The sequence below is a fragment of the Bubalus bubalis genome, chromosome 4, assembly GCF_019923935.1.
Source record: "Bubalus bubalis isolate 160015118507 breed Murrah chromosome 4, NDDB_SH_1, whole genome shotgun sequence".
In the NCBI taxonomy this organism is placed as follows: domain Eukaryota; kingdom Metazoa; phylum Chordata; class Mammalia; order Artiodactyla; family Bovidae; genus Bubalus; species Bubalus bubalis.
In genome coordinates this window covers 13,035,165-13,057,942 of record NC_059160.1, presented here as the reverse complement: position 1 = coordinate 13,057,942, position 22,778 = coordinate 13,035,165, and the positions used below count along the sequence as shown (strand labels likewise).

General features: G+C 52.6%; 1 protein-coding gene across 1 annotated transcript; it reads left to right on the top strand.

The window, feature by feature from the left end:
- Positions 1 to 2,749: 2,749 nt before the first annotated feature.
- Positions 2,750 to 22,448, top strand: NRIP2 (nuclear receptor interacting protein 2). The gene is made up of 7 exons (XM_006069050.4): positions 2,750 to 2,785; positions 14,187 to 14,660; positions 18,311 to 18,466; positions 19,557 to 19,639; positions 20,279 to 20,400; positions 20,622 to 20,674; positions 20,978 to 22,448. The coding sequence occupies exons 1-7, from the start codon at positions 2,750 to 2,752 to the stop codon at positions 21,068 to 21,070; spliced, it is 1,017 nt and encodes a 338-aa protein (XP_006069112.1). The 3' UTR covers positions 21,071 to 22,448.
- The last annotated feature ends 330 nt before the right edge of the window (positions 22,449 to 22,778 follow it).

Sequence of the window (22,778 nt, the reverse complement as noted above, 5' to 3'; positions counted from 1 at the left end):
CGCTGTAACGAGAAGCCAGCACACTGCAGCTAGGGAGTAACCCCCACTCACCGCAACTAGAGGGAACCACGCAGCAACGAAAACCCAGCACGGCCAAAAATAAATATAAATAAATAACTTTTAAAAATAGATTAAAGAAATAAGTGGAATAAATAAAAGAAACAAGTGACAAACCTGCAAAGTGACCTCCATACCTGCAACTGACAATCATTACCTATAGAATCAGAGAAATAAAAGAGTGGAAGATGATTCAGCCTAAGGCATCAAGCACTGACACGGGCACCAGTGTGGATGAACTTTGAACACTGAATGGGAGACACCAGGCACAAACGGGAGCATACCATTCAATTCAATTTCTAGAAAGTGTCCAGAACAGGCAGTTCCTTAGAGACAAAGATGAATCAATGGGGCTAGGTGCTGGGGAGGGTGCTGAGCGCTTCATGGAGGTGTGGGGTTTTCTCTCGGGGGATGAGAATGTTTTGGAACTACACAGACATGCTGGCTGCACAAGACAAATGAATGAGATGCCTCTGGATGATAAACTTTAAGATGGTCCATGTCATGTGAAAGTCATCTCAGTTAAAAAGAATATAGAGCATTTCCAAAGTTCCTTCCAGTTCCAAATCGACAATTCTACACCACGGTCCTTCTCCTGGCCGCCTTCCCCCCATGGTGTGGGGTCGGTGGGGAGGCCCAGAGCCAGGGGGTGAAGGAGAGTGCTTCAGGGCAGTGTGGGGTTCAGGGATGGGCCTGTTCTCCTTGCTCTGGATTAGGAATGGGAGCCGGAAGAGGAGGCCCCTTCCTTGCCTTTGATCCCGACATGTCAGAGGAGGTCGGGCTCTGGGAAACAAGGGTTTGGATGGTAAGCTGAGGCCCAGGGAGTGGTGACTGGCTCCAAGCCACACAGTCAGGCAGTTCCTGCCCTCCTGGTGCACCCTGGGCTCCAGGGCCCTGCAGTCATCCTGCTTCTTGGGCCACTTGCCCATCAGGCCTGAGTTTTGTCACCCCAGCAAGAGAAGCCCAGGGGACACTTAGAGGATTAATGTGAAGTTTTAGGGGGATGGGAGAGAGGAGAAAACCTCATCCTCTCTGGCCAGAAGCTGAAGCCCGGGGAGCAGAGGCATAAGGAGCGTTTCACAGATGCCTGCCTTACAGACCCAGCCCCCTTCTCCGAAGGCAGTCTGCAGGCCTCCCTCCGGACCTCCACTCCAAGCCTCCACCCTCCTGCTCTGCTCTCTGAATAGCGGCCTCCTTCTTGCAGGTGGCGCTGTCTGGCCCTCTGGTCCGTCACAAGTCAGAGATGCAGAGGCCAGGCTTCTGGAATTCCTGAATCCCACTGGGCCATGGGGCTCCACAGGTCCTCCTGGTTCTAAGGATTCTTCAAAGCCATCCTCAGCCCAACCAGCCCAAAATCACAGGCATCACCCCTACCCTGGCCCTCCCACATCCACTCACAGATGTGGAGTCCTCCAAAGCCTCTGGGGGTGATGACCCGGGTGCCTGGGCCCACCTTAAGGACCTCCTGTCTCAGATCCAAGAGAGAGGCAGGGTTGGAGCCTGCCCGCCCGCATCCTGCACCCCTCCCCAGGACACCCGGTACTCTGCTGGGTGCCACCAGCTTCAGGACACGAATGGATCCCAGCACAGAGGCTCAGCGCCACTCCTGGGTCCTCCCTCCCCTCTGCAGCCTCCCTCTCCTTCGGCTGGGTTCCGGCTCATAAGTGGGCGGCTGGGGCATGAAGCAGGGCTGGGGCCTATGAGGCTGGAAGCTGGGGAGCTGAGGGCCCCTTGGGGAGTCTCAGGGCAGCCAGCCGTGACCTTTAGTCTTCATCTCCACCGCCTGGCTGCAGAGCTGACCCCTGTCATTGCCATGCCTCAGAATGCCCCACCATTGCTCTGGGCTGCCAAGTCAGAGCCACCATCCTCTGCCCAGGCTGCCCAGACCCACTCCTGGCCTCCAGAGATGCACTGGCCTCCCGTCTCCATCCTCCAATGATCTGCTTGCTCAAGCCCTTCACCGTCCTGTGTCTCGTCCACCTCCAAGCTTCTCCTGGTTCAGGCTGTCCCCTGAACCACACCGCTTTCTCTTCTCATTACCTGGGATAACTCATTGCTATAGCCTGCTTGTCATTATGTCTAGTGGTTTCCGTGGCTCTTCATAGACTCGCGCATCTCAGGGGAATCTCGAGCAACACACACTCTGCACCTTCCCAAAGGCCCCCCTGGAAGAAAGCTGCTGCTGCATCCCAATATAGTACAGACTCCAAGGCAGAGTTAGAACACGTGGTTTCCCCTTGCCCAGCATCGCTTCCCCTGGACGGCCACTGAGCACTGCCACGAGACAACATGACAGGCTCCCTGGGCAGTAACCAGTGGCTTCTTTAGCAGGAGTATCACTAGAGCGACACCTGCCACCCCGGGCAGGTCCAAAGCTTAGGCGAGGAGAAAGAGGAGATGGAGGGAAACAGAAGCAGGAAAGGAAGTCGTTAAACACAAGACGGGCACGCGGGGCTGGGGGGAGACGGGCTGAGGCCAGAGGGAAGGCAAAGCAGGATTCCAAGCCCCCTCTTCACCCCCGTCAGGCACGTGATGTCCAAGATGTTCAAGGGGAGGTGGACATCTTTGCCAGATTCCCTGAGGGCACTTACAGGATCAAGATTGGAGTGCAGAGCCCAGGGAGAGGGGCAGTTAGAGGGTCTGGCAAATGAGTCCCATGGTGCCAGGGAAAGGGGGTCTGGAGTGACCGCCGATGGCCATCAGCAGATTCTGCAACTGGAAAGAGCGGGTGGGATGCTCAGCAAGCTGGTGTCCCAGCGCCTGAGTCCTTGGTAAGAGTAGCACAGTTCCTCCTGGGTCCTGGAGTCCTGCCAGACAATTCAGTCGGCAGACCGTCTGTAAAAATGTTACTAGAAGGTGTGTAGGGTCCAGCTACTTGCCGCTCAAAAGCCAGTAAACAGGCCAGGCTGGTGGAAAAGAAGGTTTGCTTCATTTCAGATGCCTGCAACTAGGGGGCGGAGTTGGGAGAATGGAAGTCTGTCCAAAGGCCTGCTCCCCCAACCACTAGCAATCAGTGGGGCAAGAGCTTTTATAGACAGAGGAGGGGGCTCCGTGCAGAAACAGCACAGTCAGCTTTGACCGTCATCTTGAAATTGGTCGTCAGTGGTCTGACTGGTGTCATCTTGATTGTTTTCAGTACAGTTAAGCTTCAGTTTCCGAGTCAGTTTGTTTCCATTTCTTTGAGGCCAGTTCTCAGAATTGTGGCAACTCAAATCGTGGGTGCAGTCTGGCTGTCATGTAATTAACTTCTTCCACCTGGGGTTTCAGTATCTATAAAGCAGCTCATAGGATATAGCTCAGAATATTATCCATAGCCCTTGAGAAGGAACTAGAGGTCCCTGACTATGCTTAATGACTACATTATTATTCATTAGTCTCCTTTGACTGTTTTCCTTTGTTTCCACATTTCTCATTTCTCTGGTTAAACTTATTTTTGACTAAAGTTTCCCATAGATAAAAGGCAAGCAAAAGACTTGGGGTGGGGTGGGGGTGGGGTGGGGCAGCGAGGACAATAGGGAGAGAGAAGGGACCAAAAAAAGAAAAAGACTCTGCCCTTATAAAGGCTAATATCTGGTGGGAAGATGGACAAGCAAACAATTTTAAATAGTGTGAGAAATAAGGTAAGAGATGCTTGACCCAGCTGTGCTATGAGAGCAGAGGGGAGAAACCTCTAGGTCAGAGCCTGTACGCGCGCGTGTGTGTGTGTGTGTGTGTGTGTGCGTGTGTACAGGAGTGCTCACGTGAAGATGAACGTCACCTCCCAAACAGCAGCAGGTGGGTAACCAGGACTCTGTGTGTTGGACAGGGAGTTGCAAGCTTTCCATGAACCAGCCCACGTCACCCTCCCAACACAATGAGGAAGGACCCACAGTGTCCCCATTTTAGAGACGAGTAAACCCGGGGCCTCCAAACCCTCTTAGCCAGTTTGCCGTTGTGCCTCTCGCTCGAAGTTCACAGCCGTTCTGCAGATGACACATTAGCTCAGTTTTACAGATGAGGACGTGATTCCGAAAGATGAAGCGCTTCACCCAAAGTCACCCAGCTAGTGAGTGAGCTGGGAGACATGACCAAGTTTGTCTGAGTCCCACATCCTGTGCTCAGTCTGCCTTCATCATGGAGATGAGCGCTCTGCCTTTCTGAGCCTTGCTCTTGTTGTCTTTCTTATTGCTGTTTTGTTTTTCTGTTTGCCCTGAGAGGCTAACGAGATCTCCATTCCCTGACCAGGGATTGAACCCAGGCTTCGGCAGTGGAAGCCCAGAATTCTAGCCAGTGGGCCACCAGGGAACTCCTTACACCTTGTTTTTTGCCATCTAGGAAACACGAGGAAAGTATCTCAGCCTGAAGTGTAAACAGTGGTCCTAGACTGGTGGCCTTTGGAATATCTCCCTTTTGGGGGTGAAAATTGTTGTTGTTTAGCCACTCAGTCATGTCCAACTCTTTGTCACCCCATAGACTGGCTTTGTCCTTCACTATCTCCAGGAATTTTTTCAGACTTATGTCCACTGAGTCGGTGATACGGTCTAACCATCTCATCCTCTGCCTCCGCCTTCTCTTCTTGCCCTCAGACTTTCCCAGCATCAGGATCTTTTCCAATGAGTTGGCTTTTCACATTAGGTGGCCAAAGTATTAGAGCTTCAGCCTCAGCATCAATCCTTCCAATGAATGTTCAGGGCTGATTACCTTTAGGACTGACTGGTTTGATCTCCAGGAGGTAGGAAGAAAAATTTCAAAACTGGCCCAGCCTCCTGGGACCCTTGCTGGACAGGAGAATTCTGGAAAAAGCATCATTCCTGTCTTGAGCAGATCTGATAGGGCGGGAGGAGAAAGCCTGAAATAGACCTGGCTGCCCTCACCCTCCACAGACCCGAGGGAGCTGTTTGTCCAGCTCTGAATAACCATTCTAAGGAGGATGTCCTGGGAATTTCCTTATGTGGCAGGGCGTTTGACTAGATGACTTCACAACGCCAGATGGACTCTCCCCCACCTCCATCTCTAACCTCGGTGATAAGAAACAGCACTACTCAGATTCTTCTTAAAAAGAAACTGTGTAAAGATATTTAAAGACATCAAAGGTTATCACAAGGGAGGTGGAAACCAGTTCATCTCCATGTCTACCGAGGCTTGGACAAGAGAGTGGGGATTTTGAAAACAGCTACAGGGATTCCCAGGTGGCTCAGACGATAAAGAGTCTGCCCACAATGTGGGAGACCTGGGTTCAATCCCTGGGTCGGGAAAATCCCCTGGAAAAGGAAGTGACAACGGCATCCAGGATTCTTGCCTGGAGAATCCCACGAATGGAGGACTCTGGCGGGCTACAGTCCATGGGGTCTCAAAGAGACGGACATGACTGAGTGACTAAGCACAGCACAGATGATGTTAGTAGTAAAGAACCTGCCTACCAATGCCAATGCAGGAGACAATAGAGACTCGGGGTTGATCCTGGGTCAAGCAGATCTCATGGAGAAGGAAATGGCAACCCACTCCAGTATTCTTGCCTGGAAAATCCCACGAATGGAGGAGCCTGGTGGGCTACAGTCCATGGGATCATAAAGAATCGGACACTCCCTTCACAGGGATTTAGATTAGACACAAGAGCTTTCTGATAAGGTGAAGAAAGGCTGGAGTGGATTATGCCAGGTTCCAGGAAACAAGTTGTGAATCTCTTTAGACCTGTGATGTCTTGCAGAAACATAAAGGAGCCACATATACAACTTTAAATTTCTTAGCTGTCATATTTGAAAAGAAAAAAGAAACAAGTGACATTAATTTTTATAACATATTTTATTGAACCCAACAGATCCAAAATACCATTAATAGAAAGTAATGTAGGGACATCCCCGGTGGTCCCATAGTTAAGACTTCACCTTCCAATGCAGAGAGAGTGGGTTTAATCCCTGGTCGAGGAACTAAAATCCCACCTGCCCTGTGGCCAAAAAATCAAGATGTGTAACAGAAGCAATGTTGTAACAAATTCAATAGAACTTTTAAAATGGTCCATATCAAAAAAATTTGTTTAAAAAGTAATGTAATTTAAATTTTTAAAATGAGATAATTTCTATTAATGAGATATTTCACTTTGTTTTTGGTATTGTCTTCAACATCCAATGCATATTTTATACTTACAGCATGTCTCAGTTCAGACTGGTCCTATCGCCGCTGCTTGGTAACCACGTGTGGCCAGTGGCCATGCATCAGTCAGCACAAGTCTCAAATCACTAATGACTGACACCCCATGGAGAGACAAGGTGTAGTCTGGTTTTACCTGCAGGCAGAAAGCTCTCCAGAAGTCCTGGGAATCTGTGAGGGTGAAGGCCCAGAGAGCAGTACCTCCTAGCGCCTTTCAGCCTTCCTTGTTGCCAGAAACACACGATCCATCACCATCCGCAGTTCTGAGAACCCGCTGGGCAGGGCTTTGTGTGCCCTTTTGGTAGAGGGAACCCTGATCCCGAGGGTCTGTCAGGTCCAAGGTCAGTGACTTGTTGACCACTGTGGGTTAACGCTGCCCAGGAGAATTGGGAGGTTGGGATTGACATATACACACTGTTGATATATAATGTATAAAACAGATAGCTAATGAGAACTGAGTACAGCACAGGGAGCTCAGTGCTCTGCGGTGATCTACTTGGGAAGGAAATCCAGAAAAGAGGGATAGATGTAGACTTATGGCTGATTCACTTTGTTGTACAGCAGAAACTAACACAACATTATAAAGTAATTATTCTCCAATTAATTAAAAAGACAAAAGCACTACTTGGGAGAATGAGGAAATTTTCCATGCTGGCCTCCTGGTTGACCTCTCCACATCTTGCTGGTGTGAGTGACTGGTCACCAGATGGGGGCGCCAGCCCGGGCAGAGGGGCTGGAGGTCTACCGCACCTAGGGTGTGGTGTGGGAGCATCAGCCCAGGCCAGTCTGGCCCATGTTACCCCCGGCTGCAGCACCTCCGCCAGGTACCTTACGGCCCGCTCCCTCCCCTGTGCTCACCTCCACACAATGTCATTTGCCCCACGCTCATCCCTCCCTCTCCTCTGCCCTGGTGTATCCTCCAGCACCCAGCCCTCCCCGGCATCATCTGTGCAGTTGTCTATAGTCTGCCTTCCTCATCAGGATGTGAGCTGTATGGAAACAGGGCTCCATCTGTCTCACCACTGTGCCCCCAGGGTCTCGCTCAGTGTCTAACACACAGTGTTGCTGTTCTGTCACTCAGTCGTGTCCAGTTCTTTGCAGCCCCATGGACTGTGGCACACCAGGCCCCCGTCCTTCACTGTCTCCCGGAGTTTGTTCAAACTCATGTTCATTGAGTCCGTGATGCCATCCAACCATCTCAGCCTCTGTCGTCCCCTTCTCTTATCCTCTTGCCCTCAACCTTTCCCAGCATCAGAGACTTTTCCAATGAGGCAGTTCTTCGCATCAGGTTGTCAGAGTTCTTCAGCTTCAGCAATGTGGGGCAAGGGACAAATTTACAAAGGAAGAAGCCAAGGGACACAAAAAGCAAGAGTCTCCTTACCCCCGAGCCTGTGGGACCATGAGACAGCGAGAGAGCCAATATTAATTTAAGCCACAGACACAGGGACCAGCTGGACCCCTTCTGCAGCCACATTCCAGAGAATGGTATTTCCTGAGCACGACTGGTTCCCAGGCCTCGTCAGACCCACTGGGAAAGAGGTGACGCTGTCCCCAGTCTCTCCCCATCCAAACTTCAAACGCCCGAGTCCCCCATCTTCTTTTCTATTTTCTAAAAATATTTATCTCTTTGGCTGTGCCAGGTCTTAGTTGAGGCATGAGAATTCTTAGTTGTGGCATGTGGGATCTAGTTCCCTGATCAGGGATCAAACCTGGGCCCCAACCCTTGGGAGCTCAGAGTCTTAGCTACAGATGACCAGGGAAGTCCCCCTGCCCCCCACCAAGTCCCCCTTCCACACCACAGGAGCTTGCGCGGTCCTGTGGGATGCAGACACATGCTGGGAAACCCATCTAGGCTGTCAGCCCAGCCCGAGGCAACATGGCTAAGCCCCCGAGTGTCCCCTCATTCTTAACCGTTGACTGTGGCACCCCTCCAAAGAATGTATTAATAAAGGACTCTTGAAGAAAGACATTGAAGACTTTTCAGACCTAGGGAATGGATGGCTGAGAATGAGGTTGGGGGAGATACCTGTCAACATGGGCCTGCTGGGCATCCTTGTATACAGAGTCCACATGCACGGTTAATCCTGCTGAAACAACCAGGGACCCCAGTACATGCCATTGGAGCCTCTTCAACCTCTGTGCCAGGCTAATATGTGGGTAATGGGTATCCAGGCATGGGGGTGGAAGGGAGCTGGAATATTCCACTGAAACTGAGGCCACAGGAAGCCAGGATGTGGGGGCTGAGCTCGGTAAGTGGAATCACACCAGTGTTTGGTTTCCAGTCCACATTCATCGTCTCCCTCGCGCTTTGGCTTTGGCACAGCGGGGACCGAGGAGGACTCGGGAGACAGGCAGGAGGCTTTGAGTCCTGGCTGTGCCCGCGACCTCAGTACCTGACCTTGAGTAAGTTTTCTGAGTCTTGGTATGCTCGCTTCCTGGGGCTGCCGTAAAAAGGCCTGCAACCTGGGTGGCTTCAACAGCACAAACGTGTTGTCCCACTGTCCCGGGGAAGCTGGAAGCCCAAGGTCAAGGTGTGGGCAGGACTGTTGCCTCCTGAGCTCAGTGAGGCAGGATCTGATCCAGGCCTCTCTCCTGGCTGCTGGTGGTTTGCTGGTGACCTCTGACCTTTCTTGTCTGGAGACACACCACCCCACCCTCAGCCTTCATGCTCACGTGGTATTCTTCCCAACTGCAGATCTCTCGGGGTCCAAATTTCTCCTTTGAAGAACACTATTTGAGCTATTTCAAATCCTAAAAGACGATGCTGTGAAAGTGCTGCACTCAATATGCCAGCAAATTTGGAAAACTCAGCAGTGGCCATAGGATTGGAAAAGGTCAGTTTTCATTCCAATCCCAAAGAAAGGCAACGCCAAAGAATGTTCAAACTACCACACAATTGCACTTATCTCACATTTTAGCAAAGTAATGCTCAAAATTCTCCAAGCTAGGCTTCAACAGTATGTGAACCATGAACTTCCAGATGTTCAAGCTGGATTTAGAAAAAGCAGAGGAACCAGAGACCAAATTGCCAATATCTGTTGGATCATTAAAAAAGCAAGAAAGTCCCAGAAAAACATCTGCTTTATTGACTACGCCAAAGCCTTTGACTGTGTGGATCACAGCAAACTGTGGGAAATTCTTAAAGAGATTGGAATACCAGACCACCTGACTTGCCTCCTAAGAAACCCGTGTGCATGTCAAAAAGCAACAGTTAGAACTGGACATGGAACAACCAACTGATATATTTTCACCCTGCTTATTAAACTTCTATGCAGAGTACATCATGAGAAACGCTGGGCTGAATGAAGCACAAGCTGGGATCAAGATTGCCAGGAGAAATATCAATAACCTCAGATACACAGACGCCACCACCCTTATGTCAGAAAGTGAAGAAGAACTAAAGAGCCTCTTGATGAAAGTGAAAGAGAAGAGTGAAAAAGTTGGCTTAAAACTCAACATTCAGAAAACTAAGACTATGGCATCTGGTCCCATCATTTCATGGCAAATAGATGGGGAAACAGTGGAAACAGTGACAGACTTTATTTTCTTGGGCTTCAAAATCACTGCAGATGATGACTGCAGCTGTGAAATTAAAAGACACTTACTCCTTGGAAGAAAAGCTATGACCAACCTAGACAGCATATTAAAAAGTGGAGACATTACTTTGCCAACAAAGGTCAGTTTAGTCAAAGCTATGGTTTTTCCAGTGGTCATGTATGGATGTGAGAGCTGGACTATAAAGAGAGCTGAGTGCTGAAGAATTGATGCTTTTGAACTGTGGTGTTGGAGAAGACTCTTGCGAGTTCCTTGGACTGCAAGGCAATCAAACCAGACAATCCTAAAGAAAATCGGTCCTGAATATTCAATGGAAGGAATGATGCTGAAGCTGAAGCTCCAATACTTTGGCCACCTGATGCGAAGAACTGAGTCACTGGAAAAGACCCTGATGCTGGGAAAGATTGAAGGTGGGAGGAGAAGGGGATGACAGAGGATGAGATGGTTGGATGGCATCACCGACTCAATGGACATGAGTTTGAGCAAACTCCGGGAGATAGTGAAAGACAGGGAAGCCTGGCGTGCTGCAGTCCATGGGGTCACAAAGAGTCAGACACGACAGAGCGACTGAATTGACTGACTAAAGAAGGACACAGCCCATATACACAATGGAATATTACTCAGCCATAAAAAGTAACGGATTTGAGTCAGTTGTAGTGATGTGGATGAACCTAGAACCTGATATACAGAGTGAATTGGGTCAGAAAGAGAAAAATGAGTATCATATATATGCATATGTATGGGATTTAGAAAAATGGTACTGATAAACCTATTTGCCTCGGAGAAGGCAATGGCACCCCACTCCAGTACTCTTGCCTGGAAAATCCCATGGATGGAGGAGCCTGGTAGGCTGCAGTCCATGGGGTCGCTAAGTCGGACACGACTGAGCGACTTCACTTTCACTTTTCGCTTTCATGCATTGGAGAAGGAAATAGCAACCCACTCCAGTGTTCTTGCCTGGAGGATCCCAGGGACGGGGGAGCTTGGTGGGCAGCCGTCTCTGGGGTCACACAGAGTCAGACACGACTGAAGTGACTTAGCAAAACCTATTTGCAGGGCAGGAATAGAGACAGACATAGAGAACAGAGTTTTAGACACAGTGGGGGAAAGAGAGGGTGGGCTGAACTGAGAGAGTAGCATGGAAACATATACACTACCATGTGTAAAATAGATCGCCAGTGGGAATTTGGTGAATGATGCAGGGAGCTCAAATCAGGTGCCTTATGACAAACTAGAGGCGTGGGAGGGAGGTTCAAGAGGGAAGGGACATAAGTTCCTTGGTTCATGGAATACCTGTGTTCATGTGTACCTGTGGCTGGTTCATGTTGATATATGGCAGAAACCAACACAATACTGTAAAGCAAGTATTACAGTTAAAAACAAATTAAAAAAAAAGGACACAGTCATACTGGGTTAGGGCAATGGCACCCCACTCCAGTACTCTTGCCTGGAAAATCCCATGGTTGGAGGGGCCTGGTAGGCTGCAGTCCATGGGGTCGCTAAGTTGGACATGACTGAGCGACTTCACTTTCACTTTTCACTTTCATGCATTGGAGAAGGAAATGGCAACCCACTCCAGTGTTCTTGCCTGGAGAATCCCAGGGACAGGGGAGCCTGGTGGGCAGCCGTCTATGGGGTTGCACAGAGTCGGACATGACTGAAGCAACTTAGCAGCAGCAGCGTCAGCAGATGACCTCATCTTAACTTGACTATCTCTATAAAGATCCTATCTCTAAATAAGGTTACATTCTGAGGTCCTAGGGGTTGTGTGCGTGCCTGCATTTTAAGTCATTTAGTCATGTTCAACTTTTTGCGATCCTATGGACTGTAGCCCACCAGGCTCCTCTGTCCACAGGATTCTCCAGGCAAGAATACTGGAGTGGATTGCCATGCCCTCCTCCAGGGGATCTCCCCCACCCAGGGATCAAACCTGTGTCTCTTACATCTCCTGCATTGGCAGACAAGTTCTTTACCACTAGCACCACCTGAGAAACTCCCTAGAGGTTGGGCCATTAACATATGAATTGGGGGGGAACACAATTGAACCCCTAACATCTTGTCTGTAAATGGGGATCATAATGTAATTGTCGTGGTTGCAAAGTGCCTCAAGGAGGCGTGGTCCACAGTGGGGCAGGGGAATGTCTGCCTGGTCTGAATGGGCATGTGCCTCTGTGTTGCCTGGATGGGATTGAGCCCCAGGGAACAGGGCCCAGGTCAAGACTCACCCTTTGAGTATCCTACACAAGTCAGCAGAACCTTGACCAGGGCATGCTGATGATGGTGGGGAGAAAGGGCTGGAGAGAAAAATCTGACGGCAGATGCATCAGGGCTCTACAAAGTCTGAGAGTGGACATCCCTGGGGGACCAGTGGCCAGGACTCTGTGCTCCCAGTGCAGGGGGTGCAGGTTCCATCCCTGATCAGGGAACTAGAGCCCGCATATGGCAACTAGAGAGCCTGAGTGCCACCACTAAGACCTGGGGCAGCCAAATAAATTAAAAAGAAAAAGTCTGAAACCAAGTGGTGACAAGGAAGTGAAGCCAAGGAACCCCATCTGCTGCTGATGCAGTGCCGGTTGGTACAAACACTTTGGAGGGTAATTTGGCATCATGTCAAAAGAGACAAGATGTATATCTGATGCCCCAGCAATCCCACTCCTAGGAATGCTTACAGGTGTACCCCAAGAGACAGGTGCAAGAAAAGTTCGCAGCATCTTTGTTTGTAAAAATGAAAAATAACCTAAACTTCCTAAATGTGATGTATTCACTAGAGAAATACTATACAGCAATTAAAGCGAATTAGCCCATGGGTGCGGAGAAGGCGATGGCACCCCACTCCAGTACTCTTGCCTGGAAAATCCCATGGATGGAGGAGCCTGGTAGGCTGTAGTCCGTGGGGTCGCTAAGAGTCGGACACGACTGAGCGACTTCACTTTCACTTTTCACCTTCATGCATTGGAGAAGGAAATGGCAACCCACTCCAGTATTCTTGCCTGGAGAATCCCAGGGACGAGGGAGCCTGGTAGGCTGCCGTCTATGGGGTTGCACAGAGTCGGACGCGACTGAAGCGACTTAGCAGCAGCAGCAGCAGCAGCAGCAGCCCATGGGTGAATCTCACCAATAAAATAATGAGCAAGAAAGAACAAATTGGGACTTCCTCAGACGCCCAGTGGCTAAGACTCCAAGCTACCAATGCAGAGGGTGTGGCTTCAATTCCTAATGGGGGAATGAAGATCCCACATGTCTAAAAAATTTTTTTAAAAATTGCAGAAGGATGTCTACAGTGGGTCAGACAATGTGAAATGACACTGCTTAGGATATACACATACCTATGTGCTTGAAGAGAGGAAGGAGAAGCCCCAGATGCCAAAGCAAATGTTATCTGGGGAGGAGAGGCACCCAGGGAGCTTCATGTATGTTTTTTTTCCTTTTTTAATGAGATGGGGAGTAAAGGATATTGTTTATTCCTTATAACTTTCTGCATGTTTGAATTATAACTATTTTAAAAAGAGCTAGGGGATTTCCCTTGTGGTACAGTGGTTAAGAATTTGCCTTGCAATGTAGAAGTCTTCCCAGGTGGCACATCGGTAAAGAATCCATTTGCCAGTACAGAAGACTCGAGTTCGATCCCTGGGTCGGGAAGATCCCCTGGAGGAGGAAACGGCAACCCACTCTAGTTTTCTTACCTGGAGAATCCCATGGACAGAGGAGCCTGGGGGGTTACAGTCTATGGGGTTGCAAAGAGCCAGACACCACTGAGCACCAACGCTCTCTCTCTCTTCCAATGTGGGGGTTGTGAATTCAATTCCTGGCCGGGGAACTAAGGTCCCACATGCCACAGAGCAACTAAGCCCGCTGGCTGGAACTACTGAAGGCCTCACTCTGCAACTAGAGAGTCCATGAGCCGCAATCCCACACGACACAGCTAAGATCATGCATGCTGCAACTAAGACCCAACACAGCCAAAATTAAAAAAAAAAAAAGAGCCAGACTCAGTGAGCCTTACATAAAGGGGAAGGGGAAGCTGGGGCCCTACTTGTGGGAAGATTCAGAGCTGCTCTTACCAACCCTGGAACACAGGACCCAGAGTAAAGGAGCAAAGGATACTGAAAGGTTGAGACCCAGAAGGGGAGAGGCTCCCTGTTGAGACAAATGTAATGCTGGACCTCCTTGTTTCGAACCTGCACCCCAGGTGTTGGCCTGCACCCCACCCTGGGGCTGCAGATAACCCCAGGTGGAGGGCACGGCCGGGAAACCCAGGAGACACATGCCCAGGGGTATTTGTCCTGCATCTCACGCCTGCCCCTGAACACTGACACATGCTGCCTTTCCAACCACCTGGCACAGATACCCTGACAGTTTACAGCACACATTCACCCCCTCAGCCACACACGCACGCACACACTCACACACTCCTCCACCGCCCACTCCGGCCAGGACCCCAGAGTTAGAGATGCTGCAGAGCCTGCCAGCTGCAGCCCTGCCAACCACCACTCCCCCCCACCTCCTCCAGGGCTGGGTTTTTCCAGCCGGAGCCCCGCTCCCTCTACTGCAAGCTCTGGAAATTGGTGTCTGACGCGGCTGCTCCTGCACGTTATTTATTTCCTCTCTTCTTCCCGCCGAGACGACCCTCCGGTCAGGAGAGCCACGGCTGGGACGCAGCAGGGGCTGCAGAGGCAGGGAGCACAGAGGGCAGGACCACTCAGGAGCCCCTGGCCCGCCCCAAAGGGGCCATGAGCATCAGGCCGGAGGCCCTGCGGGAGGAGGGCGACGCTGGGGACAGGGGCCGGGAGGCAGAGCTTCGGGGCCGAGCCCGGCTGAGCCAGCAGCGCCGGCTCAGACAGGCCACCCAGTTCCTGCACAAGGACTCGGCTGACCTGCTGCCCCTGGACGGCCTCAAGAGGCTCGGCACCTCCAAGGACTGGGTGAGGCTGCCCTCTCCCCTCCCCTCCCCCTGGGGGGCTGGGACCCCCACCTTCTCTGGCTCTGCTGGGAGGGTGAAGACCCCAAGCCTCCAGACACCTGCCTGCCCCTAGGGTGGGGGGAGGTGGCTCTGACTTGTGGGTTCACCTTGACCATTCCTGGCTCCTCACTGGGTTGTTGCCATGGCTTGGTGGCTCTGGGGGACCCTATCTATTGTTCGGCTTCCCTAGAGAGCTCCAGGCTTCCCTCCAGGGAGGTGAAGAGCACCAGTTAGAGCAGAGGCTTGCAGGGGGCTGTTTACAGCTGGGCCCGGAGAACCAGTGGGTTCAAGGCTGTGATTCGCTCCTCTCCCAAAACCACAGGTCCAGGCACACGGGGACTGCACATTCATTGCCTGTCGCCCTCACCCCTGCTAGAACACCAGCATTTCCCATGGCTCTGGCCTGGGCACCCGGCTCCTCAGGGCCCCCTGGGTCCCTCCTAGTTGATGTGGCCCTTCCAGGCTCCTTTCCTTCCATCCCTCTGCAGCAGCTGTGCACCCCCTCCCTGCCCACCCGCCAAGGACACTGGGTTAGGGAGCACCCACCAAGGGGTGGGTGAGTCAGGGGACAGCTCCTTTCCTTCCATCCCTCTGCAGCAGCTGTGCACCCCCTCCCTGCCCACCCGCCAAGGATACTGGGTTAGGGAGCACCCACCAAGGGGTGGGTGAGTCAGGGGACAGCTGCATATGCTCGCTCCCCCCCGCTCCCCGCTCTGACAGAGGGAAGGGCTGAAAGTGTGGGCTTCTGCAGAGCCTGGAATCTTGGGTTCAGATCCTGGCTCCAGCACTTAGCATCTTGGGCAAGTTACTTTCTGTCTCTGAGCCTTGGTTTCTTCATCTGTTACATGACAATAAAAATAACAGGTTGTAGCTCATAGGGAATGTCAGGCTTACAGCAGCTAAACCTGTAAAGAGCTTAGCACAGTGCCTGGGAAATAGGTAGCGCCATCTAAAGGCTGTTATTCCTCGAGCTACTCTTCTGTTTTTAATGTTTATTTATTTTGGCTGCGCCGGGTCTTAGCTGTGGCATGCAAACTCTTAGTTGTAGCAGGTGGGCTCTAGGTCCCCGACCAGGGATTGAACCCGGGCCCCCTGCATTGGGAGCACGGAGTCTTAGCTGCTGGACTCCCAGGGAAGTCCCTTCTCCAGTTACTCTTCCTCCTCCATTTAGTCTGAGAGAGAAAGTGAGGTTCATGGGGTCCAGAGAAGACGAGATGGCTCTGGCCTCTGGCTCAGGAGAGAAGAGAGCTTCTGTAGAAGGGCTGGGAGCACCCTGTCGCCTCTCTCACCTAGTAGGCAGGGGATTGGAGAGGAGGGACTCCCGCAAGGAGAGGCATTTGAGGCTATTTCCGGGGGAACTCGGGCCACTCCAGCAGTCCCCTCTCCCCAGAAACCTGGAGCCAGACGCTGCCCCTCACTTCTTTTCCTGAACCAGCCCTCCCTCTCCACATCCCTCCCAGCCAAATGTTCCCCCTCCAGGAACCCGGCCCAACAGCACCCCCACTCAAGTGAAAAGTGAGCAGGCTGAGATTTCAGTTCAGAGAATGGCCTTGCTAGCAGCGGGCACAGCTGAGACCCCAAGGGAGCAGGGAAGCAGGTTCTTGGCTCTCATCGGCCCATCTTCATCTGTTCAGCCCTGGCCAAGGGGCTCTAGTAACACTGCTGCTCCAACATGGAGATTCGGCCTTCTGCCCGCAGGACCTCTCAAACTGATCTGGGGCAGTTATCTTGTGTGGCTTGGGGAGTGAAGACACAGCAGTTAGGGGGACCCTGTCTCCCTCCCTGGGTGACTCTGGAGCACGCTGCATGGGAGTCGGATCAGAGCCTGTGCCCCTCGTGGGAAAGGTGGGCGGGCTGCCCTTCCCAGCCGCTCCCAGTGCTCGCCGCCCCTTTTCCCAGAGCTGGGCTTTCTGTTGGCAGCCTGCCGGCAGGAGTAGCCTCAAGGGCCTCATTAAGTCCAGGGTAGAAAAACAGTCCCAGGCTCTCATGGAAGGAGGGCAGGTGAGGAATCATGTGTGGCGCTTAGAGGGACACAGTCATTCTTTGGTGGGCATTTATTGAGTGCCTACTGTATGCAGAGCCGAGCCCTGGGATATAAAGAGGAGTGAGATACAGACCTGACCTCAAGGGCAGAAAACAGTGGTGAGATGCATGACAGGGGGTGGGGGACAAGAGATGCAACACTGCCCCTGCCTGGTGTGTGGAACAGAAGAATGCAAAGAGGTCAGAGAGGGCTTCCTAGAGGAGGTGAACCCTGCCTGGATGACAGTATACTCTTGGAACCCCAGACTGAAAATCAAAGCCTCCCTCCAGAGAGCAGTTTCTGAACAAGTGAGTTGAGCCAGTTACCCAGACTGGCCTACAGAAGGGTGAGGACTTTCAGGAGGAGGGATGAGCAGGGGCAGAGGCCTGGACAGCCTGGCCCAGGCAGGGCAGCAGAGGGAGATGAGGCAGTGGCCAGCTTACCAGGCTGTCGCTTCCAGGCAAGCAAAGTGGGGAGAGGCAGGCTCTGATGAATTTCTCTGTTTTTAATATTAAAAGAAATTTATTTATTTGATCGTGCCAATTCTTCATTGTGACATGTGGTATCATTTGCAGCATGTGAACTCTAGTTCCCTGACCAGGGATCGAACCCAGGTCTCCTGCATTGGGAGCACAGAGTCTTAGCCACTGGACCACCAGGGAGGTCCTTGATGGATTTCATGCAAGGGAGGGACAGGTTTAGTCTCATGGGTTGCTTTGCGCTTCTCAAACTTTCCTGCGCGTGTGGGTCATGTACACGTCTTGTTAAAACAAGGTTCACACGGGTTATTTGTACATCTTGTTAAAACAAGGTTCCGATTCAGTAGGTCATGATTCTGTGCTTCTAATGGGTGACAGTAAAGCCGCTGATCTGAGGACAGCACTTGGAGTAGCACAGTCTCAGAGACTCCCTGGCTTTGAGCAGGTGGATTCGAGAGGCAGGTTCTTATGGACTAATGGAGGTGTCCCAGGGATGCGGGAGAGCTGTGCTGAATGAGTCAGTAACAGAAGGCAAGGTGGGCTGTAAACGCGGGAGGCGAAACTGGTGGAACTGAGAAGTGGCTGGACAGGGCGGCATGGCTGTGGGTGAAGGACGGGAGGATGGCTCCCAGCTTCCTTGTGAAGAAGATTGGGACTTTCCTTCTTGTTCTTGTTTCTTTGACTTCTTTTCATCACACTGTCAACCCTGGGATCTGTATCCCATGGAAGAATGGGGTCAGAGGAAGGAAAAAAGAAAAAATGTCCCCAAATTTGTGTTGTAGACAGGAGACAGAATTGCCACCTGCCTCCTAGCATCACACCAGTGCCTGCAAGGTCACGTCCAACTCAGGACGGACCCCTCTTCTACCCCCATCTCTCCATCACTGAGCTATCCATTGGGGTCCTGGAAACCAGCACGATTTGATGCTGGGGCTTGCTCTGCTATCATGATCTGACCGCTGGGACCCTTGGGGAAGCTTCTGCCCCTTCTTACTCCCAGGAGACTCAGGCCAGGGGCAGGGCTGTCAGGAGAGCATGGGACTTGTGAGCTGGGGGACTGAGCAGACCAGGCACTGGGGTTCAGCATCTCCACATTTTGTGATGGAGCAGCAGCCACACAGCGTGATCCAGAGACGCCTGGTGGTGGAGGGGAGCCCAGGCCGGCCTCAGGGGGAGCCTCCCCAGGCACAGGCCCCGATCCACGGCCAGGAGAGCAGGACGAAGACCAGCAAGCCCGAGAGGCCAGCGCTTCTGGTCCACTGCAAGGTGAGACCCTCTCCTGGGCCTGGCTCCCCTCACCCACCCTCCCTTCTGCCCCGGAGGTGAGGAGGGGTGGGGAGCCAAGGCACTCCTCCCCGAGCCTGGGCCTAGAACTGGGGTCTTCCACATTCTTTGTTCCCTACCTCCCCGTCATCCAAGGCCCACAGGACTCCTTTCCCATGAGCCAAGCATCCTCTTTAAACTGGAGTGTTCTCTGCACACGAATGATGCACATGTGTGGGTAACGCAGCCCTCCTGGGAAAGCTCACACTCCAGGCCACAGCCTTGTCATGTCTGAGCCCTCTCTGACACACGCCCGCTCCCTCCTGCCCCACTTTGCTGGGTGCCTCCTCTGCCTGCTCTCGGGTGTTGTCCCATGTCCTTCCAGCCCCCGCTGTCACCTCCCCCAGGAACGGTCCCCGACTTTCCTGATGGAAGGGCCTTTCCTCTGGCTCAACATCTAAGGTTCTAGCCCTTCAACCCACAGGCCTAGACACTCTGTCCCCGAATTGGTGACCCTCCACGCCCAACTGCTTCTGGAGGAGCAGCCTCCTCTGCTGCCCCTCCCACCTGCCATTGCCATACACAGCAGCCCTCAGCAAACGCGTAGAAGGAGGAAATGACTTGTTTTGCGGTATCAAGTGCAAACTCAAACGTCTGTTTTTATCCAAAAGAAAGCAGCCTCATTATTCACCTGCAGTGGCGAATCTGGTTCCTAGCATTTCATTTCCTAATTGGTGCCATGGTCCCCGCCCCCACCTCTCCTCACTCACATCCCAGATCCCTCCAAAAGGATGCACTCAGTCCTCTTCTCAGCAAAAGGAGTTCCATTCGGTTCCTCCACTTCTGATGGAATTCTCCCCAAACGTATGTGCTCACCACTCACAACTCTTGATCTGACCCACTTCTGCCTCAACTGTATGACCCCCAGAAGAATCACTCTTAAAGACTCAGCTTATTCCCTTCATTCATTTCTGAAAGGGACTTATCAGGCGCTGGGAAATATGACAGAGTCAATCCCACCCCATTCCCCCTTGTGCCTGCCCCCACCCAGCCCCACCCCCAGGGACTCACCAAGACCCTTCCCTTTCCTCAGTGCCGGGACCAGGAGCTTCAGGTGGCGGTGGACACGGGCACCCAGTACAATCAGATCTCTGCTGGATGTCTCAGCCGCCTGGGGTAAGGCAGGGGTGTGAGTGTGTGTGTGTGTGTGCTCGCGTGCGCACGAGGGTGATGGAAATATTCTGAAATTAGATAGTGATGGTTGCAGAACTCTGCTGTCTACTTTAAAAGGGTGACCTTCGGCAGTTCCCTGGTGGTCTAGGGGTTAGGACTCTGGGCTTTCACTGCTGGGACCCAGGTTCAATCCCTAGTTGAAGAACTGAGATCCCACAAGCTGCATGGCTTGGTCACAAAAAAAAGGGACTTTCACTATATATATGAACATATCTCAATACAGCTATTATTTTATTGATATTTTTAAAAAATATGTAACAAACTCTACTAATTTTATTATTATTTTATTTTATTTCTGGCCATTCTATGCAGCACGTGGGATTTTAGTACCCTGATCGAACCCGAGCTCCCTGTCATGGAAGCTCAGAGTCTTAACCACAGGACTACCAGGGAAGTCCCAATAAAACTGTTTTCTGCTTTTTTTTTTTTTTTTAGAGTTGGTGGGGGCTCTGGCCGATAAGACTGGATTTAGACCCTACTGGGGCCAGGGATGGGCTGCAAACCCAAAGTGTGGTGGGAGGGACATTAATGGGGTAGGGGTGGGGGGCCGTGGTGGCCATAAGCCTTGCTTCCCAACCACAGGTTAGGGAAGAGGGTCCTAAAAGCCCCAGGTGGGGACCTGCACCCGGGGCCCCCAGCCCTGGTGGAGCAGCTGGAGCTACAGCTGGGCCAGGAGACCGTGGAGTGCTCGGCTCAGGTGGTAGGTAAGTCCTTGCTCCGTCAGAGCCCAGTGTCTGTCTCAGCAATTCTAGCTCTCCTTCTGGGTGGGGCAAAGGCAGAGCCTCTCAGCTCTGGCCAACACAGATGAGCCACTCCACCCCCAAGATGCTCCCATTATCCCCCAGGTTCTCGGGCCTGGGCGGGGGTGGGAAGAGAAGGGCGAGGGCTGATGGGGGACAGCAGTGTCCTCAAATGGTTCCCGCAGATGTGGAGAGTCCTGAACTCTGCCTTGGCCTCCAGACCCTGCTTTCTCTCCAGGTAAGGTGATGCTCACACTGGTACCACACCCTGGCCTGACCTGGGGCCCGGGAAAAAGAGGTAGGAGGCGTGGGTGTGAGAGCGTGGACCAGGCTCCGTCCCATAAGAACGGAGTTGAGGATGTGGAATTTTACCCTCGCTTCCTTAGAGGTTCCTTATCTGCCCACAACTGAAGAACATGGAGAACTTGGTCCCTTCTCGACAGTGGTCTGGGTGCATGAAATCGGGGAGGCGCAAGGAGTAGGGCGCGGTGGGAAGGAAGAGGGTCACCTGCCCAGGTGAGCTCACTGCCCCCACCCACAGTGCTGCATCGACCTGGAGCATCATGTGCTGCGGCTGAAAGCCCCGTTCTCAGAGTTGCCCTTCCTGCCTTTGCATCAAGAGCCCGGCCAGTGACGACGGCAGCCCCGGACAGTCCCCTGGGGGAAAACTCCCTGCCTTAGGAGGCGAAGCCCTGGGGGATGGGACATGACTAGAGCTGGGTAGCTGCGGACTGTCCCTCCTGTCACCACCCTAACCCCGCCGTCCCATTTCCCTGGTGGGTGGCCACGCTCCTCTGCTTCTCAGCACCTGCCCTGCCTCCCAGGAAGAGCGATCCCTAGAAAGGGCCCGAGACCCCAGGGTTCTGGTTTTCCCATCCTCTCTTATCCCCTCCCAAGAACAGAGCCACATCAGGACTGCAGAAAAGGACATAGGCAAAGCAGGGCTCCAGGCTGGGCCCTGGTGTGGCCGGGGTGCCCCGAGTCTGAGGCTGCAGCCTGCTGCCTGTCCCTGCCTGCCCCGTCCACCCTAAACACCCTCGAGGCCTTGATTCCACGTTGCTCACCTCACAACTAGCCTGCCCCCTCACCAGCCCCGGGCCCTGGCCCTGTTGGCCCATGTTTCTGATTCTGTGCTCGGCTGAGTGAGAGAGAAACCACCATCATGACAGGGACGTGTTGGGAGAGGAGCGCCCAGTCCACAAGGCTGCGGGCTCTTTCATTAGCTGCCTTTTCTGGGGCTACAAACAACTGAAGCCAGTTATTGTTTGATTGCCCCATGCAAACCCTGGATATACCTCTATGACTCACTCCAAACACTTGCCCTCCACCCGCTTTCACACCTGTGGGGCGTCTGAACTTCGGGTGGGGCGCATGTGAACTGCCTCCCAAGCCAGATGGGATGGTGGGATTGTCAGCACCGACTTTACCTAGCCAGTATTCCTTACTTCCAGAACTATCCACCTCATTCGACCTTCTTCCCACCCCTCACCTCTGGCCTCCTGAGCTTGAGCTCATCTTCTCTGGCACTGGTAGCTCTTCCCAACCCCCACCCCACCCCAGCCCTGAGTCCAGTAAAGACCCAAGGAAGCTCTGCTACCTTCACTGTGAACAGAGGATCCCAAACCTTAAGGCCCAGGCGCCTGGTGTCCTTCTGTCTGAGTCCCACATCTGGAGGAAGAGTAAAACAGTGGTGTAACTAACCTGACTAGGGGACTATGTCCCTTGGGTTGGAAACAAAACCCGGAGCCCGGACTAGGTTAGACCAGAGCAGGCCCAGGAAAGGCCGTGCCCCCTGGGCATACCTTCCTCGGCTATGTCCCTGGCACCCAGAGGAGGGGCTCCCTGGCACAGGTGCAGGAGTGTGCTGGCCCCTGCTGTCACCATGATCCCTGCGCTCCTGGGTCTCACCCTGTTCCTCCCCTTCTACCTGTTGCTTCTGCCATTGCAGACCCCAGGCCCAAGAATGCCCTCCGCTCAGCAGCGACTTTGTTGGAATAAACACGTTTCTCTAAGCTGGTGTCCTTCTCTGCTTCTAGGACCCTACATGATCGCTCTGCTCTTACACCCACACAGAAGGAAACATGAGCGTGGACCTTCCCCCGGGGGGACCTTCTGGCTGGGGTCAGTGTAATTGAGAGTACAGGTTTCCCAGTTCCTCTGAACACAGCTCACACACAGTAGGGACATTCTACGTTGCCCTCAGCACACACGTGTGCATGGACATGCAACCTGCAATGTGAAAACCACTGACTTGGAGCAGAGGAATCCACAGCAGAAGGGATATAAAGAGCATCGGGTACTGTTCTGATTGTCGTTGGGATTGAAAACCCACATCAAATTTT